This window comes from Taudactylus pleione, unplaced genomic scaffold, assembly GCF_031769625.1.
Source record: "Taudactylus pleione unplaced genomic scaffold, aTauple2 ptg000842l, whole genome shotgun sequence".
NCBI classification, from domain to species: domain Eukaryota; kingdom Metazoa; phylum Chordata; class Amphibia; order Anura; family Myobatrachidae; genus Taudactylus; species Taudactylus pleione.
The window spans coordinates 5,578,097-5,598,454 of record NW_028285244.1 but is presented as its reverse complement, the minus strand read 5'-3'; the positions used below and the strand labels follow the sequence as shown (position 1 = coordinate 5,598,454).

General features: G+C 44.5%; 1 protein-coding gene across 14 annotated transcripts in view; it reads left to right on the top strand.

Moving 5' to 3' along the window:
- RNF17 (ring finger protein 17) overlaps positions 1–20,358 on the top strand; it is a 502,688-nt gene that overhangs the window by 265,844 nt on the left and 216,486 nt on the right. For all 14 annotated transcript variants that reach the window (XM_088458561.1, XM_088458560.1, XM_088458571.1 and 11 more), the window contains 2 exons: positions 7,284–7,404; positions 19,276–19,387. In XM_088458561.1, the coding sequence (XP_088314687.1) occupies positions 7,284–7,404; positions 19,276–19,387 (233 nt within the window). The remainder of the gene's footprint in view (positions 1–7,283; positions 7,405–19,275; positions 19,388–20,358) is intronic.

Genomic DNA, 20,358 nt, shown 5'->3' with positions numbered 1-20,358 from the left:
ATGCTTCACTGCCCGGACCTGTTGTCTCAGGGTCCTTGGTTTTGCCTTGGACCTGGGTCGTTTGTCTTTGACTGTGTCCTTACAGTGGTCTTACGGCTTCCCTGGCTTTGTCATCGTTGGAATGTTTAGAGCACATGGATCAGCTTTTGCTGGGACCTACCACAAACTGTGGCAGCCATAAATCTTATGGTATTGTACCTGTCGATACAATCCTCCGGTGTCCAGGATTTCCAGATATTCTGGCATTCCTTCCGGCTGGCTTGGGTTTCACACTTGGCCTGGTCTTCCTGACAGTGCGGATCTCTACACTGTCAGTATGGTTAAGATATGGAATTGCTCCACTCTGGTATCCAGTTCATCCTTTGGAGTGTTTTCTTGATTATGCCTCCATTTGTCCTCCCTAGGGACTCCTTGGGAGTAAGTAGTGGTTCTTCGTTACCTCCGGGGACAGTCAATGGAACCGCTGGTTGTGATAGCCATTACATGGTCTATTGCTTAGGCTCTCTCTTTCTCTCAGGGTGTTTATATCAACCAGGAGAGTGTCTGAATTGGGAGCGTTCTCATGTGGCTCCCTCTTCTGGAGGGCATCATGTCAGGGTGGGAGTTGCTCTCGCCCTGTGTTTCTTCTTAGTGGTTTTCAGGTTCCATATTATTCTGTAACTTATGGTACGGCCATTCTGTCCCCAGTCCTCTCGGCTGGTGTGGCCTCATTGACTGTGGTCTGGCCTCTTTGGATTTATGTGATCCGTTCAGGTTCCTTACGGAAATCGGACTCCTTATTGGTGGTCTGAGATTTCTGGTTTTCACAGGAAAGGATGGCCGGCCTATAACCAAATGTTGGCTGGATGGCCTCGTAGGTCTTCCTCAGGGGCCTACCCATGGGTAGGCCTTCCTGTTGTTGATGCTTGTTTTTTCTCGGGCCATGTGACCCTCGTGTGCGGCTCGCTGTGGCGCCTCGGCTGTTTTGCCTTACTAGGTGGCCACGTGGTCTTCTGTCCACACCTTGTTAAGGTTCTAGGCATTGGTTTCCTTTGCCTCTCAGGATGCTTCCTTTTTGGCGACGGATTCTCCTCTCAGCACAGGAGCGTCCCCACCCTTGGTTGAACTGCTTTGGGACATCCCCAAGGTCAACCCTGTGGACCCCCTATGGACCCTGAAGTAGAAAACAAGAGATATGGTAAGAACCTACCTTTGTTATCTCTGTTTCTACGAAGTCCATAGGGTCCACAGGGCGCCCGCCCTGACGCACCTGGCTTCATATGGGCTGTGTGGCTGGTCACCGGTTTTCCGTCTCCCATTTCTGTGAGTATGGTTATTGAGTGTTCCAGTTTTCTCTCTCTTTTTCTCTCCTCCTCCGGCCTTTGGCTACTTACAAACTGAGGTGCCTCTGGCTTGGGGGTGGGGTTATAGGGAGAGTGGACCCAGTGCATCCTGGGAGCTAAAAGCTTTAACTGCGTGGTGCCCGGATTTGGTTCCCAACCTATACCCCAAGGTCAACCCTGTGGACCCTATGGACTTCGTAGAAACAGAGATAACAAAGGTAAGTTCTTACCATATCTCTTGTTTTATGCGTTGGACCATCGCTAATCGGTATCCTCATTCATAGTTTCCACAAGCCTCTGTAAAAAGCAATTTAATTAGCTGCACTACTGTTACCCATTGGACCCTAGCTGGTATGCAAGAACTGTACTATTTCTCCCCAGTGCCAAGGCTGCTTTCATAAATTTCCACACCAACTTTATTACTATTTTTTTTATTGCTTGTCCTATGATGTTGCACTTATGAGGGGGGATGTTCTAAATTAAAGAGGTTTGAGGTTTTACTCCAAGCTCATCCTGGTGCAGTAGCCAGACAAGTCTTATTTTTGCAAATTCTTAACTTAAAATACTTGAACAGCTGCCTGATGGTGATTAAGTCTTTGGGGTATATTTACTAAAGTGCGGGGTTTTAGCAGTGGAGCTGTTGCCCATAGCAACCAATCCGATTCTAGCTATTATCTTCTGTAAGGTGCTAGATAAATATTAAATAGAAACTGGTTGCTATGGACAACTTCTTCACTTCTAAAAACCCTCACTTTAGTAAATATACCCCATTGATGTCTGCCATAAAAAGCATAGACCGGTGATTTCATGTATTAGATATCATGCATGCATACCTGCACAGCCCCATATGGCAGAGACATTAGGTCCTCCTCCAGTTTTGCATTTCAGTACCATTATTTAAAGTTTAGGGCACTTTCATATGTTCTAAAAATGCTCCACTATTAAGAAAGTTTGTTATCGTGATGGTGTCCCTTTATAATGGTCCTGGGGATTTACTATAATTCTCTACCTGAATGATGTTTTGCTCAAGTACAGGTCCCAGTCATTGTTGAACACCGTGCACACATTAGATTCCCACCTTTATTTTCTTAATTGCAAGACGTCAAACTATACTTCTTGCCTGTAAATGGTTTTTCTGGGGTTCCGTTTGATGCCTGGCTGCAGCAAATGTTTTTGCCGTAGGCCAAAATCCTCATATTGAAGGGTTTATGGAAGTCCTTTCTGGCGACCAACCTGACATCTGTGACTTTTTGCATAAGGCTTTGGAAGATGGTCCCCCCTTCGAGGTGGTCCAGAATGCACAGTTACACTCTGTGAAATGAAAAAGGTCTCCTCATTGTCTCCGGGCTATTTTCTCTGCCTGTCTGTGCCATGAAACGTTTGTATATTTTACAATGCTCTTGTGAGAAGACTTTCCAGTTATCTTGGTTACTCCGACTGGTCACACTGGGTATTTTTACACCGACACTTTTAAAATAGTATCATCTGTGACTACTGCCATGAACTTTTCATCTGAGCAGGGCCCTCTAACCTCTTGTACTTCTCCCTACTATTTTTATTAAATTATCCTTTTTTTGTTTGCGGTATTCTAACTTTTTTGATATTTCTGTAATTTTAGGGTTAATTTGGAGAAGATAGGTGCCTGTCAGACAGACCCATGTGTGCTCAGGGACCGTATTGCCAGCTACAAGGGAGACAATGATCCTCCTAGCTTTAGGCAAGTCCTGAGTGACGCGTTTTGTTTACATACAACATGTGCTTTACAGCCGTTGTATGTGATTGGTTGTGTTATGTGCGTCATCCCCTGCTGGAGGCTCTGAAGTCGACGCTGACGTGGTTTCCCCACAACGCAGGTGATGCGCTGCCGCACAGAATGCTGGGTACTCCTCGGTATCAGGATATTACCGGGAGTGTGGGGTAGCTGCGGTGTGACAGCCTAACAGGTGAGTCACACTTGGCTGCTGATTAGGCGCCTTTTTTTCTATTTAATAGCCGGCTCTGTTAGTTTCCATGTGCACATGACTAAGGTGTACACACACCGAAACGGCCGTCGGGCCCAGGACTACAATGGTCACCAGGCAAATGATAAGTCATCTATGTGTAAATAGCTCCTGTTATGTGACCTAAACTGCTGTCTTATATGCATTCTGAGCATGGCTATTCTTTTTAAGCTTCAATATATTTTTTGCATCTTAAAACATTGTTGGTGTGCCGGTCCCTGTTTTTGGTCCTAGATAGGACTGAAGTGTGCTTTTTGTATTCCATATGTGACTTCAGCGCCTACAACCCCATTTTAAGTGTGTGCGGATCTCCCTCTGTGTGTGTGTGTATGTGTGTATATATATATATATATAACACACACACACTTAGTGGTGGCATTAATATTCAGTGCCGTATTGTGTGTGATATTACTCTACAGCTCCGTCTGAGGGACAATAATGTGCGACCACCCACTCTGCTATTTTACAGTTCAGGTGCTTCAGGTTTATGTGAGGAGGAGATGGTACAGGATTAATTAGGTGGTATAATCCACCAGGCCCTTCTAATGTCCCAGTCCCTACACAGGAACCACTTTTATAAAGGCTTCCTTTTATCTCAGGTCCTAGCTACTATTACGGGCCGCTTAATGCCAGCTGCTTTCCCCTCTATGGGGTGACCACAGCAGTCTGTTTTTTTTTCCCTCACAGGGATTGCCAGATTACTGCTATGCAGATTCCTCCTATGCTCCCGCCAGCAGTGGATGACGGCTACCTCTACTGCTCTACAGACTTGTTGCAGGAAGAGAATACCGCTAGGCCTTCCAGGAGTCCTCTTGTCAGTGTAGTCCACTCACATCACTGAGATGTCATCTGATTACCGAGAGATTGCGGATATCTCTAACCCTGATTCCCCTCCACTATAGATAGACTCGGTTTGGGGTTACTATTCCAGCTTTGGTGTGAACTGTCAGAGCCGTCTGGGTCATAGAGAATGTAGAACCAGCTCCTTTGTTCAGGCAGACTCTGTTTGTACAAATAAAGGGCTTCTTCTGTGGAATTCCCTTTATCGGATCATTTGGTTGATCGCAGGGCTACAGCCTGGTGAACGCCCGGTAAGAGGTATCAACCTCAGATGTTTGGCTGCATTATCCATTTCCAGAAGTTCCTTGCACGAAATGGAACTCATCCCCTGCATTGGACATGTAATATGGTTAATTACAAGTGCTACATTGCCTATGCCTGCCCCACCTTCCTAACCTTCGGGGAAGAAATGGGCTTGCCGGAAGTCTATATACTTTCCCTCAAATTCTTCAGATTTTTTTTTTTTTGGTTGGTAACATCAGAGATGCAGCCACACATATTGGGAAGGCTGCTCTGGATATCAGTGTTCTGACTTCCAGTGTCTCAGCTGCAGTTGTGTCGGCTCACCGTTTCCTGTGGTAGCGTTCTTGGACGGCAGAAGCAGATTCCATGAAAGGCCTACAATGCTTCCCATACACTGGTGAAGTATTGTTCGGTCCTGACATGGAGAGGATTGTGGACGCGTTGGCAGCGGTTAATTCTGCGTTTATGCCTTCGGCTGCGGCTTCAGCGAAGCCTTGCACCTTCTCCTTTCGATCCTTACGTCCTCGGTTAACCCACAGGTTGGACCTTCCCAAGGCCATCAGCTTCCAGGATGGCTGGTCAAACCTGAGAAACAGGACTGGAGTACAAGACGTCCTCCTTCCAAGTTAGAGGATAAACTCTCAGCCTAAAGGGACGGGCCTTCCTCTGGGGGATGCCATATTGGTAGGCCGACTTTTTCAGTTCACCCAGGATTGGTGTCTGATCACCATAGACACATGGGTAAGAGAAGTAGTCTCTCACAGGAAGACAAGGCCTTACAAATCTAGAAAGCCGTACAATCCTTGCTTCAAGCAGAAGTTATTGTACCTGTCCCGTTGCACTTGAGGGAAACAGGTTGTTATACCAATCTTTCTCGTTCAAAATCTGGCATGATCCCGCCGGCCTATCCTCAATCTTCACTCGTTGAACAAATTCCTCAGGGTACCTCGGTCCAGGATGGAAACCCTACGCTCAATATTACTGGCTATGGAACCTGGGGATTGTATGGTGTCTATGGATATTCAGGATGCATGCCTGCATATTCCAATTGCTTCGGCTCACCAGCTTTTTCTCAGGTTTGCTGTACTGCAACAACATTTCCAGTTTTGGGATCTACTGTTTGGCCTATCCACCTCGGGTGTTAACCAAAGTTTTATGGCACTGATGGAAGCTCATCAGACTTGGGGGGTCTTTCTTGTCGTTCCCCATTTCTGGTTTTTCATCAGGACAGGGCGGTGCTTCGGACTTGCCCTGGGTTCCTTCCTAAGGTGGTTTCTAGTTTCCACATTAATGAGGAAATTCTTGTACCAGCCTTTAATTCTCCAGACCTCTCGGCAGATGAGGCCTCATTGGATGTGGCACGTGCCCTCGGGCTTTGTGTACCGTACCTGTTCCCTTCGGAAGTCAGACTCCTTGTTTGTACTTTTATGGCTGGCCATCCCTTTTTGTGGAATCTATAAGCAAGCTTTGGCTAGGTGGATTCGCATGACGATCCCTGAGGTTTACACTTCTGAGGGCCTTCCAGTTCTGACCTGCGTTACTGCTCATTCTACTCGGTCTCTGGGTCCTTCGTGGGCAGCTCGCCGTGGCGCCTTGGCTGTTCAGCTTTGTATGACAGCCACATGGTCTATTGTCCAGACCTTTCTGAGGTGTTATGCATTTGATACCTTTGCCCCTCAGGATGCTTCCTTTGGGCGGCGGATTCTCCTCTCGGCACAGGAGCGTCCCCACCCTTAGAGGGACTGCTTTGGGACATCCCCAAGGTCTCCCTGTGGAGCCAATGGACCCTGAAGTAGAAAATGAGAGAGATGGTAATAACTTACTTTTTATGTTATTTATCTTTCTATGAAGTCCATAGGGTTCACAGGGCACCCACCCTGACGCACCTGTGCTTCAGATGGGCTTCACTCCGGTTTTCCGTCTCCTTCTGTGCAAGAATGTGATTCTTGAGTGTTCCAGACTTTCTACTCTCGCTCTTATACTCCTCCAGCCTTTGGCTTGCTACGAAACTGACGTGCCTCACCCAGTGCATCCTGGTAGAAAAATGTAACTGCTTGGTGCCCGGGATCACTCCCATCATCACCTATACCCCAAGGTCTCCCTGTGGACCCTATGGACTTTGTAGAAAAAGAGATAAAGGTAAGTTCTTACCACATCTCTCATTTTTTTTTCATCGAATAGCCTTTGCAACATTTAGGGGTACAGGAAAATGTCTTTACAGTCATTTTTATAAATTTAAAAAGTTGGATTAAACATATTTAAAATTTCTAAATACCCTCTCCCATTAAGTTACAACTCCTCCACATACAAGTTACAACACCTCCACATACCTGTCCCGCATCATTTACACCTCCACGTACTTGTCCCACATCATGTATCCCATTATTGAGCTTTTTAGAGAAATACACCTGAGAACATGTATGTCTTTATTGGAGTAATTAACCTATTTAAACCCCTCCATGTAAATTATTATTTATTGGGAGGGGTGTTCCAGAGGTTCTACACTGTATCCTGAGATTTTTACTTTCAAATTAAGATTTTCCCTACCTTTACACATGCTCAGGGGGTTGCGCACAAATGCGAATTTCCTCTGAAAAGTCAATGCGAGTTTGGAATTGAATTGCAAATGTAATTTGCAGTGCGAGTGTCGCCATGTTAACGTCTGGCAGGATCCAACTTGCCCCTAATTGGATTTGTACGGTCACTGTTTCTTACTTGATAAAATCGTAGTGATTAACTGCAATACACTTAAAATTGAATGCAGTCATTTCTGATTGTATTTATTCATTCTTGAAGCAGAACTTAAAATGCTTATGTTTCTATTTCCTTTTTTTTTTTTTCTTCACTTAATAATCATATTTATCTGAACTTTTTATAGGCGATTTGCTGCAGGCTTGCACATGTTCAACCTATTGATGCTGGACCTCACTGGAGCTTAAAGGCATGTACCCTGTTTGAAGATTTGACGGCCTATAAACACATGAGATGTACTTCAATAGGTACAGTATTCTTCACATCCTGGACTTCGGCTTGTTTAGTATCTCACGAATGTAAAGAAGTGTGAAACATTTACTGACTAAATCAAGCACAAGAATGGTACTGATGCAGGGATTATTCTGAATTTCTCTCTAGGGGTATATTTAATAGTGTGGGGTTTTTAGAAGTGGAGTAGTTGCCCATATCACCCAAGCAGATTCTGCTCATCATTTATCTAGCACCTTCTAGAACATAATAGCTACAATCTGATTGCTATGGGCACAAACTCCACTTCTAAAAACTCGCACTTTAGTAAATATACCCCTAGGAGCTGAGACTAAAAACTTTTTAAGGATCACCTCCTTCATTAACTTATGCTTCAGATACGCCTTAAACTAACAAATATGTTTGCGCCTTCAATTCTGTCTCTTTTACATTTGTCTGATTCGAATGATTTAATACTTTTACACTATGGGCCATATTCAATTTGGAGCGAATAGTCCGTTGCCTGTCTTTTCGCCATCATCGACGGTTGTGGCTGCGATAAAGTATCGCCCTCGTCCCTGCGTATCCCCGTATTCAATTACAAATCGTCAAAAAAAATCTGCGAAAAGTCCTGTCATTTTTGGGGTAATCAACCTGACACCACCCAAAAGATTCACTGACATGGGGTTCACTTTGGGTACCCCAGAATAGCCCTGCTAAAGGTATTTTTAAGGTCTTTAAATGGTCTCAATAGGTGCTATTTAGCGTTTTTGGGAAAGTGGTGAAGAATAGCATTTAGCAACATTTTTTGGGGAAAAATAAGTAGTCCCATCAAATTTGGGGTACATGAAAATGGCTGCAAGCATATTTTAAAGTGGCTAATGTGATATATATATATATATATATATTTATTTTTTAAAAAAACGTCAAAAATCCACCTGCCTCAACCACCTGCAATCAAAAAAACACCTGGGGCATACTTGGGAGCGCCCCCCCCCCCCCCCCATATCTTTTTCGCTAGTTTAGAAGTTTGTCCCCCAACTTTGGGGTTTTTTTTCACCCCCAAAAAGAAAGCTATTATACTTTTGGATCTACAATGCATGCACACTCCTATTTTAGCTCCTTATTCTTAGTACCTCAGATTTTGGGGCACCATTTTCAGTTCAAGTACTGTATCTTACATCTAGACAGTTCACTCCAGGAACGTTCACTATGTATTCATTCACTATGTATAACCTTCACTAGCGTAATACTTTGTTTTCTGAATTAAGCCGTGAGTACTACCTCACTGGTAGTATTCACGGCGTCATTCAGAAAACAAAGTATTACGCTATGGCTTTATTTGGATGACATTCTGGAAAAGGAATGTGAGAGAATGTTGCTAGAAGCAAAACACTCCCAAGTCTTTAACTGGAACATGGTTGGATAATCCAATATAGAAAAATTGTAATCTAGTGCATTCTCAACAACTCTAAATTATCTCATCAATTTTATGAAGATTACAAACAAATCTTATCTACAGTTGCATATTGTAAGTTTAAAACATGGGTTGTGTTGATGGCAGGCTCCAGCTACAAAGGTTTGGGCGGTTCTCCTCTACATACAGGATTGTCGCTACAGAACGACAAAAACTTGAATATAAATGTCTTGGAAACATGCGAAGTATGGAATGCAGTTCATAATTTTCCAAACTCCTTAAGCAAGAGTATTCTCCAACAGCCGATCAGTGGTTGTCCTAATAATCCGCCAAAATGGCACAAAAAGCAGGATCATGAACGTGGGAGTATCAACAATTCTATCTTTGGAAAATTAAGAAATTTATCTCAATCAGCACCCTATGTCATTTTCTCAGTTGATATTAGATTTATCCAAGAGAATGGATTTTTACAAAAGGCAGTTTTTTTCAATTCTTAGTACAAATACTTGAATCTTTTCAAATACATTTTTGGTTGACTCCGTCTAACACCAATATCTAGATTCAGTTAGGCTGAGTACTTATCAGAACGACGTGCGAACGACTTAATCCCTGAACAAACTTTAGTGCGTACACACTATGCAATCTTTCAAACGACTAATTGGATACAACACTCCGTAATGATATTTCATTCAATCTTTTTTTCCTGAACATACAATGCAATCATCATATAGATCACTGGCAGTTCAGGTGACGTCTTCAGAGGTAAGATTGGTCCAATATATCATGTGGTCTTCCGGTTAAGCGTACACACTGCACGGTGTGCAACACATCTTTCACGATATCTTCGCATCTGATGTACAGTAGAGCACAGCAGATGAGAATGTTAGGTTGCGGCCTAGGATAGTCCGTTACTCACCGCAGTGCCGGCTTCCCCTGATCCCTTTGGTGGTCAGATGCAGCGGTGCGTGACATGCTTAGCATTATTCCTAGTTCCATGTGGACATCCATGTGTCGCGCTGTGCCTTGGTTACAGCGGTCGCCGTCATGAACATGGCCATGACAGTTCATATCACCTGACTGCCCTTTACCCAATGGTAGCATGGTAATGGTAAGCTGACGCTGTCCACCTATGATCTGCTACCTTAGGGTATAAAGTCTGCCTTGGGATGGAAGGAGGTTACCTGAGCAATTTTGTAGCTTTCCAGTGTCTACTGAAGATCTCGTTCCAGGTCCTTCTTCATGTTTTCCCTGTGCTTACCAGTGCCGACTATAGTGCTACTGAACATCTCGCCTGTCAGTGGATCATTTGGTACCTCGTTGTGCTAAAGTGCGTGCAGAACATCTCGCCTATGTGCAGAGCAATTGCCACTTCATTGTGCTAAAGTGCGTCCAGAACATCTTGCCTGTGCAGAGCTACTGCCACTTCATTGTGCTAAAGTGCGTCCTGAACATCTCATCTGTGTGTGGCGCAATTGCCACTTTCTTGTGCTAAGTGCGTCCTGAGTATCTTACCTGTGTGCGGAGCATTTGCCAATTCATTGTGCAGAATTGCGTATATCTCACCAGTGTGTGGAGCATTTGCCACTACGCTGCGCTAAAGTGCGTCCTCCAATATATCGTCTGTGTGATGAACACCTGCCTACTCTTTGTGCCACCGTGCATCCGGAACCTCTCTTTAATGTACATCGCATGCACCAATCCTCAGTGCCATTGTGCCTCCTAGGTCCTACGGTGTATATATTAGAAGTTATACAAGGGTATAGCATTATCTTACGTAGAAGTATCCTCTACGGTCACTGTAGCAAAGTTCTCTATTCCTGTGAATACCAGTTACCTGACCAAAGGACCACGACCTGCCAGCTGGGTGCAGCTAAACCCATATCCTGCTTGGAGGGGTCACTGGTGAACACCTCCCGGCTGGTTAGATTCTACACCTTTTGGTCAGGTCTCTCCTACGACTGGTATTCGTGAATAAGGAGATCTTGTGTACAGGCCCCACATCTCAGATTTCCTCCTCAGCCCAGAACCTCCGCTTTCACCCCTCAATAGGGGATTCCATACAGCTGGTGTTGACGGCACCGCTCAGTAAGGGATTCCATACAGCTGGTCGTGACAGAGAAGATGCAATGAACGCCGCAATTGTGCATACACATTAAATATATGGAGGATATGTTGTTTCAATTCGCCTCAAAATGCCAAATCTAATTCATTGTCTCTGTACTCCACCTTGCCATTCCACAGATTCTGAATTTCCTTTGTGATGGATTAGACAATGATATTGCTTTGAATTTTATAAACGAATCTTTGAGGCAGTAAAGTGATTAAGGTCTCAGATCAAGCCTTTTGTCTCACCTTCACACCATAATCTAATATAATAAACTCAAATGCCTGATACTTTGAGCTTCTTCATGAGAGGAGTCATGCCTTATCGTGTGGGAGAAATACATTCTCTATTGTGTAAAACACCTTTCTTCTAAACATGTATATTATTAAAGTTTTAAAACAAAAAAAAAACATTCTTTCTAAGGTAGTCCTACTTTTATCAATCGGGCATTTTTATTTCACTTTCCTGCAACCAATCGGTGGTTGAGTAAATTTAGCAAATATCCTGGATTTGGTCCAACTCTTATATCTTTCCAGAATTGATGAAATGGGAAATTCAGTTGATTGTTCTTCCTTTAGGATCTACTCAAAATCGGGCTCCATTCAAACAGACTCCTTTCCTTATGGATGAAAGATGTAATTGTGCATGCTTGCAAGTGGAGCGTACTTAAACCCGCATAAGGCCCCTTTTGGGCATAGCATGAAGCCTCGCCCCCTGTACTCGCAAGCAGATAAGAAACACAAGGGGGCGTGGTCTTCTAGTGTCATTTAGGGCCAGTAAGTGCCATTTGCGAGTTGGAACGAAGGAGCCAGGTTAGCTTTCCCACACTCCCCTAGTAAAGGAGAAGGGTGGGGCTGTGGAGGATGCTATGATGCCCAGGAGAGAGAGAGAGAGCTCTGAGAGACCCCTTGCAGGGAGGCAGAGAAAATTGCTGGAAGAGTGGCAAGAGCTAATTGTAGAAGAGCTGATGAAGATAGAGGAAGACAATGCCCTTATCCTAAAGAGCCTCGGCATCCAGTACAAGTACAGTCTGATAGAAAGTTACAAGAGTAGCTGTAAAGGCTGAGTGAACAGGAAGTCTGTGTGTAAAGAGGGTACACTACGTGGTGGCTGTATAGGGCAAGATGGGATGCACAGATGGGAAAAAAAAAACCTACAGGAAACGTGGCACCTGCATATTTCCAACTGAGGGGCAGAGAGTACGAGAGAACCTTCTGAGATGAGTAATACTACTTGGGAAGGATGGAATGGTAGCTGAAGATACTCTGGAGAAATTAGATAACCGGGATCGGTGTGATTTGTACTGAGCCTGCCAGGTTTGAGAAACATGGGGAGGAGATTTCAGCAAGGAAGTGCGTCTGCTGCTGTAACTTTAAAGTTTGCTGAAAGCTTGTCCGTGACCTACAAGTTATGTTCTGGAGAGGCAAACTGAGTTTAGTGCCTATTTTTAATGTTCTTTTATAACACATAAGTCGGGCAGGAGGAAGTGTAAAGAAACAATGTATTTTCTACGCGGCTGACATTTGTAATTGGCTGCCATGGAGATTTTATGGAATTAACAGTTAATAATTTTGTTTTCTTCAGGGTCCATAGGGGGGTCCACAGGGTTGACCTTTGGGTATAGCTGGATCTGGATCCACGGGCACCATGCAGTTAAAGCTTTAGCTCCCAGGATGCACTGGGTCCATCCTCTATACCCCGCCCCCGAACCACAGGCACCTCAGTTTAAGTTTGTGCCCGGCCGGAGTCGTTTCACCGTTAGCGCAGGGTGGCTGATATGGAGCATACACACTGTCAGATGTATCAGATGAACGATTGAACATTTGAACGATTTGGCCAACGATATGAACGATTTTGCTAACTTTTTGAACTACGAACGATTTTTGACTGCATTAAAATTACTGAAATCGCCCAAAACTGACTGCAAACACATCAGATGTCAGATATCGGAACGCTTATTGTTCAGACATGTCAGATATTCCTTTAGACATGAACGATTTTTTAATAGTTATCATTCAGATCTGAAGAAAAATCTGACCGTGTGTTTGCACCATTAGATTTATTTTAAGAGTTTTTTTAATTTATTTTTTCTTTTTTTACAGCTCTTCAGAGCGGCATTGTCGGACTGTCCATTGGACGTCCAAGCTGCCAGTACAAATCTGGGGATGGTGGCGGGACCCCAGAGTCTGTACTAGCTGGACTCTGGGGGGTATCCCAAGGTTGCAGCCGTATCGCCGGGGAACAGGTAAGTCGCGTGTCGCCGCTTGTGGTGACCTGCGAGTGCTTGCAGTCTCCTGCCTCCGGTCTTTAGGTACAGACCAGAGACGCTAGCAGTGGCGGCGGTCTCCCCCCTCTCCCGAGGCATACCCCGCATGACCACTAGACCACCAGGGAGTTATAGCGGCAGTGGGAGCCGGTGTCCCGGGGGTTAATCGCTAGCCAGGGGAGGCAGCCTTCCCTGTCTAGCGGCTCCTCTCCTCAGCTCAACGTGCCTTTCCGCTCGGGTCTGGCATCGCTGAGCTGCATTCTCCTTCGGCCACTCCTCCTCTGAGGACTCCGGCGTTCATCTTCTCCCAGTGGCAGCACAGATTTCGGGTAGCGCGTGGACCGGGTCCCCCAGTGTTACCTCTCCCTTGCTAGGACAGCGTACACAGCACTATAGCCCTCCCAGACACTGAATCTGGGCAGGTTGATTGTAGTGTCAAGGTGCAGTGAGTATTAACTTTCTGCATTGTATGTGACTTTTGCTAGTGCTGACTCTGTGCTTTCTTTCAAAATACTGTCAGTCTATACCTATACCTCTCCTTCTCCTACGGCCCTGGCAGGTGTGTGTGGCAAGGGCTTTTCTTGGATCTCCTATAAATTCACGTATTGGTGAGGTCGATCTCATACATGGTACCATATCAGTGGACCTGTGTGTTGCATTCTTGTGGGAGCACCAGGAGTGGACCACCTATTTATCATGTCGGACGAGGAAGTGGAGCGCTCCACGGCTCCCACTCTGTTCTTCTGCAGACGCTGCATCGCAGGGGTCAATAAGGAGTATTTATCACACTGTGTGTGAGGTGCCATCAGTTACCTGGTCCCTCTAACCCCCCCAACTTCGGGACAGGACCCTCCTTGGGCAGTGTTTTCTCAGGTGCTGTCATCCATTGCAGACCGTCTGGCGATCCCGGCTGCTCTCCCCCACATGGGGTTACTCCAACCAGCCATCCTCCCATCATAGGGTATACCACAATTATTGCAGTCTTCCCCTGGGCCTCAGACTGTTAGTCCATATTTGGGGTTACCTATATATATTCAGTCTCCTCCAGTGACACGGCAGTCCGTCATTCCCTTTCAGGGACTCCCTCAGGCGGGTCAACCACCTTGGGTGGATGTGTTCTCCAGTTCAGTCCAGAGTTTGGCGGCTTCATCTTCAGCCTTTCAAACTATGCTACCGAGTGTCAAGCCTCAGAAGGCGTCTAAACGCCCTGTTATGTCGTCCCAGTCTACGCAACTGTCAGACTTTGATGCGTCCTCAGATGATGGGGAATTGCCTGAGGACACTGATTCGGATTCCCCTGTCCGGGAAGTGGAAACTAAATCTTCCATTAATATGCCGGCATTGGTAAGGGCGGTGCGATCCATTCTTGATATAGAGGATGACGCACTGGCCCCTAAATCCAAATACCCAAATTTCAAACAGGCAAAAGTGGCTTTGGCTGTTTTTCCTCTATCTGACCAACTGACTGATCATATGGCGGAGTCCTGGCAGTCACCTAGTAAAAGGTTCCAGCCGCAGAAACGTTTGGCGTCTAGTTATCCGTTTCCTGCAAGTCATTGCAAAAAGTGTGAAACTCCGCCTGCCGTGGATTCTCGTTTTACGCGCTTAATCTAGAGTGCTACCCTGCCTATGCCTACCATTTCATCCCTAAAGGATCCCACAGACAGGAAGGTGGAGACTTGTTTAAAATCAATCTATTCTCTCTCGGGGGCTTTGACCCGTCCGTCCACTGCCATCTCTTGGGTGGCTAAAGTCATTGAGAACTGGGCCAATGTACTGGAACATACCTTTCCAGAGGAAGCTCCGGAGGTTCAGTGGGACAGATGAAGGATGCCGCTTCCTATAGTGGCGAAGTGGCTTTGGATGCCAGTCTTCTGACTTCCAGAGTTTCGACTGCAGCTGTGTCTGCTCGCTGCCCTTTGTGGCTACATTCTTGGAGAGCAGATGTGGATTCCAAGAAAGACCTGGAGGCCTTACTCTTTAATGGGGAGATATTGTTTGTTTGGTCCAGACAAAATTGTAGATACCCTGGCAAAGTCTAAGTCAGCTTTTATATTATCGGCGGCTGCACCTTCTAAGGCTAGGACCTCTGCTTTTCGGTCCTTTCAAACCCAGGTGAAATCCAAGGGGTCGGTCCTTCCAGAGGCAGTCGGCAACCAAGGCCGCCCCTAAACCAAAGAAGCAGTCCTGGAGCGCTAGACGCCCTGCTTCCAAGCCAGAGGATAAAGCTTCAGCCTGAGGTACGATGTTGCAGGCACGCAAGCCTGCCTCCGTCAGGATTTACCAGAGTGTGTGGCATACTTATTTTCAGTGGTGTGAGTCAACAAACTACGATTCCCCGGTGTTTCGTGTTTCTAAGATTTTGGGGATCCTTCAGTCTGGTTTGGACTTAGGCTTACGCCTAGCTTCTTTAAAAGTTCATGTGTAGTGCAGTTCCAGCGAAGGATTGCTCCACTGCCAGATGTTCGCACCTTTTTCTAGGGTGTTCTTAGAATTCAGCCTCCCTTTGTTCCCCCAGTGGCTCCCTGGGATTTGGCGGTAGTTATTTGGGCCCTACAGGGTCCTCCATTCGAACAGTTAGTCGGTGGAACGCAAGTGGTTGACTGGGGGCGCTTTCCTGTCGTACTCCTTTTCTGATATTTCACCAGTACAGTGTGATGCTTCGCACTCATCCGGGTTTTTTACCAAGGTGCTTTATAAATTCCACATTAATCAGGAAATTGTTGTGCCGGCCTTTCATTCACCTGACCTTTTGGCTGGTGAGGCCTCCTGGTATGTGGTACGGGCTCTCCGCATTTATGTGGATCGGACTAGTTCCAATCGTAAGTGGGATTCCTTATTCGTCCTCTTTGGATTTCACAGGAGGGGTTGGCCTGCCAACAAACAAACTGTGGCTAGATGGCTTCGTTTGGCTATTTCTGAGGCTTATACACGAGAGGGCTTGCCTGTTCCAGCCTCTGTTAAGGCTCACTCTACTCTGTCTGTAGGCCCCTCGTGGGCAGCTGGCCGTGGCGCCTCGGCTGTTCAGCCGTGTAGGGCGACCACGTGGTCTTCCATCCAGACCTTTCTGATGTTCTATGCTTTTGACACCTTTGCCTTTCAGGATGCTTCCTTCAGGCGCCGGATTCTACTTACAGCACAGGAGCGTCCCCGCCCTTAGTTGGACTGCTTTGAGACATTCCCAAGGTCAACCCTGTGGGACCCCCTATGGACTCTGAAGAAGAAAATGAGAGATATGGTAAGAACTTACCTTTTGTTATCTCTCTTTCTTAGAAGTCCATAGGGTCCACAGGGCTGTGTGGCTGGTCAGCGGTTTTCAGTCTCCCTTTCTGTGAGTATGGTTCTTGCGTGTTCCAGTCTTTCTTCTCCCTGTTTTTCCTCCTCCGGTCTTGGCTACTTACCAACTGAGGTGCCTGTGGCTCGGGGGCAGGGTATAGAGGAGGATGGACCCAGTGCATCCTGGGAGCTAAAGCTTTAACTGCTTGGTGCCCGTGGATCCAGATCCAGCTATATACCCCAAGGTCAACCCTGTGGACCCTATGGACGTCGAAGAAAGATAACGACAAAGATAAGTTCTTACCATATCTCATTTTTATTCAGTTTTGTTTTTATTCAGTTGGATAATATGATATATTTGCCTGTTGCTTTAATTATTTTCTACATGTGAAAAAAATATAATGGTGGTTGATCTGCAAGCCAGTAATGCTGGCCATACACCTGCACAACCAGCATAAGATCACAATCACATGCGATTCACCTGAGCTCCCTGCCTGCCCCGGCGGCACGATTTGTTGTTTTTCATTGCACACGATTTGTTGTACGATCGATCGTGTGCATCACGCGCTCATCAGGGAAAAGTCATTGAAGTGACATGAATGGACGCACGATGCATCGCATGCACAAAACACATGGTACGATCTGCACACGATACGATGGATCATATTGGCTGCACATCTGATCATACAATCCCTTTTAGGAGCTGCGGGAGCGCGCATCTGATTGTATCCCACTCAAAAAATACATGATTTCTACACGATTCATCGTAAGACTCGTTGAAGATCGGGCAATCGTCCCGAAATCGTGCAGGTGTATGGCCAGCATATCCAAATATACAGGAGAGAAAGAATGTCTATTACAGGCGCACAAAGAATAGTTAAAACATAACTTTTAATTCATCTTACAATAAACATATATAACTGAAAAATCAACAGCGAAATATTTAAAAGAAACAATGTTTCAGGACTATAAACAAACATATAGTGTAGACTGGACAATAGAAAAAGTGTCAATAAAAAACTTTATGTCCCGCTGTGTGAAAGATATGAGATGAATGAATAATTCGTCTTAAATTATGAGAGGGACTGCACATCAAATTCTACATAATATATAATAGTAGCAACAATATTATCATGTGTCCAACTCTCAATATATGAATATAACCAAGTGATAGTCTAAATGTAGCTCTTTGTGTGGACCATTACCACAATATGGAGCAAGATATACAAATATTATAAGTGATGGATATAATGCTAACTGGACCTAAACCACTGGATAATGTGAAAAATCATGGGACAGAGATGGATATATTATTAGAGGTATCCCTGCTTGATGCATACAGCACTATATAAAATCGAAGCCGCTAAGAGCCCTGAGTGTCTCGTGTCTGCTTATGTTATAACATACCCCTATTCACCAGCATGTGTAATACACATTGCCAGTGATCATACTCCGTAAGACATGATATTACTGTTAATGTCAGGGGTATAAAGATATAATACAATATGTGTACACCTTTGACCGAATATTCATCGACCACTAAAATGGAGACACCCTATTATATCATGTGGAATACTCCAAATGAGCAATAATTCTCAAAGATGGTTCACATTGATAAATCATAATCATACATGGTCTTTATCATATGGGTCAAATATTGTTAGTATATAGAGTGGCTGCGTGTGTTAGATAATAAATATCATTGTGAATAATCACAGGCACACTATCTCAATATTGCGGGTCAGTATAGGAGAGATGTTAAACAATTGTATATATTATGTCCTCAATGGCATCACTATAATATATCCCAACCTCATGTTCTCCTTATTGTACAGGTAAGTAGTATTAGGATATTAAACGGCTGTATATATTTCAATGCTTAATAATGTGCCGCTTTATACAGCAAAGCGGCAAGCCTTGTGCTCGATATGCACTATAAGATAGATAGCATCCATATACTGATCAGCGTATATATGCTGTTGGCATTTTATCCTCAAACATTCCCATAAGTGTATCCTGATACTGCGCATAGATTATATGAAAAATACATTTCTAAATATTTATAATAATTGTATGCTGCAGTAAATTAACCCCGGATAGTGAACATAGAGGTGAGTATTGCCAGGACGCTATCACTGTCTATAAGTTCAGCATCATAAATGTGATGCATAGCTGTGCATATCAGCTGTTCTTAACATCTTGCCGTATTCATGAATAACTGGTCACAGTGGTTTAACAAATAGACATCACATATGTGGTTATTCGTCTTTTACATAAACAAACATTAGGTCACACAGCAGGACCTGCCGCCAACGCGCGTTTCGCTGAGAGTAGCGTTCTGTGTTTTTATTTAAATTTTGCATATTGTATGCATCGTAGAATCTGCAAAATGCTGCTCAGTGTTTTCTAGAGATCCTGGGTTGCGACTTCACCACATAGGAATTGGTATTACACACGTACAAAGCACAACGGAACATGTCATGAGGAAAGGCTGAGGCAACTGGCATTGCAGCCCTTTTTACTCAGATTCACACAGATGTACAAATGTAGCATCCTCAAATTGATCAATGTAATTTAGCAATGTAGTTTTATTGCTTGCTTTTACTTGTGCAAAATAAGATGCACATTTTGAGAGAGAAAGGCGCTCAGCAAAGCTGCGTAGCACAGGATCTGGGGTGCCAAGAGGGGCTATTTTGGTATTACTGAAGCCACAGTTTAAAAATGTTTGTTGACCTCAAAATAATTTTCAAAAACTTGTACTTTGATTGTCTTTTTTATTATTACTACTACTACTATTATAATTATGCTGCTGCTTATTATATTTTGTATATACTTTATTAATGTAGGTGCTCTGCTTGACGACAAACTTTCTGTTGAATTATTTGATGTTCACTCTGAAAAATCAACCAGCATTAACACCATGCTGGTGAAGGGAAATGTAGCTTCCTTCATTCCATGGTAAGTTCTTTATGTTGTCTGTTTTAGTGATCTAGATTCCCAAGCATTTTTTGCAGCACTCCCATTTTCAAAGCTTCTAGCCCAATTACATGTAAAATAGATTAGCAATAAAGCAATATTGTTTTATGGACCACATAAATGTGCACCACCTATAAATGTACACAATAGTTGCTACCTTACGTACCCATCTTTACCCAAGAGCCCTAATTTACACAATGTGTACACTTAATTCTAGATGACTGATCATATTTTACTTTCTGGACTAAACAGTGCAAACTACAGTATTTCCCCTTTTTGTATGTACAACAAGTGCCATTATGTAAAGGAAAAAAAAATATTTTATGCCTTCGGTGTATGGCCTATAGCCTTGATTTGTTAGAATTTTTCTTTTATCTATGTTGCGATAACTTGTGTTACACTATCTCAGTAGTTTTCTAATCTGCTGATTTTCAGTTGCACATTTTAGGCATTAGGTTGGTTAAGTCTGATGGGTGCTGGTATAGTATTGTTCCATATGATGATGGTGAGAGTACTTTCTTTTCCTGTTATCCTTGGTGTTTTATTACTATTTCTTCAGGGTCCATAGGGCTCCACAGGGAGACAGTGGGGTGTAGGTGGTACTTGGCGGACCAGACACCAACAGCAAAGCTTTTTCCTGTCCCAGGATGCTCCCGTCTTTCCCCCTATACCTCACCCACAGCCTGAGGGCAACTCAGTTTCATTGGTGTCCGGCAGAAGCTGGACCACCATTATAACAGAAGCCTGCATTAAGCAGCCCAAGCTTTAATTTTATGATTTCATTTACTTTTTATTTTATACCAAACGAGCGAGCAGCACCAGATTGTCCTTTGGAAATCTGTGCTGCTGCCCAATCACCCCTCCACGGCGCCATGACACCAAGCCTGTGCTAGGTACTCCCGGCGGGAATCCAAGGAGGACTAGCTAGCAGGCTCCCCGGAATCCAGGGGACA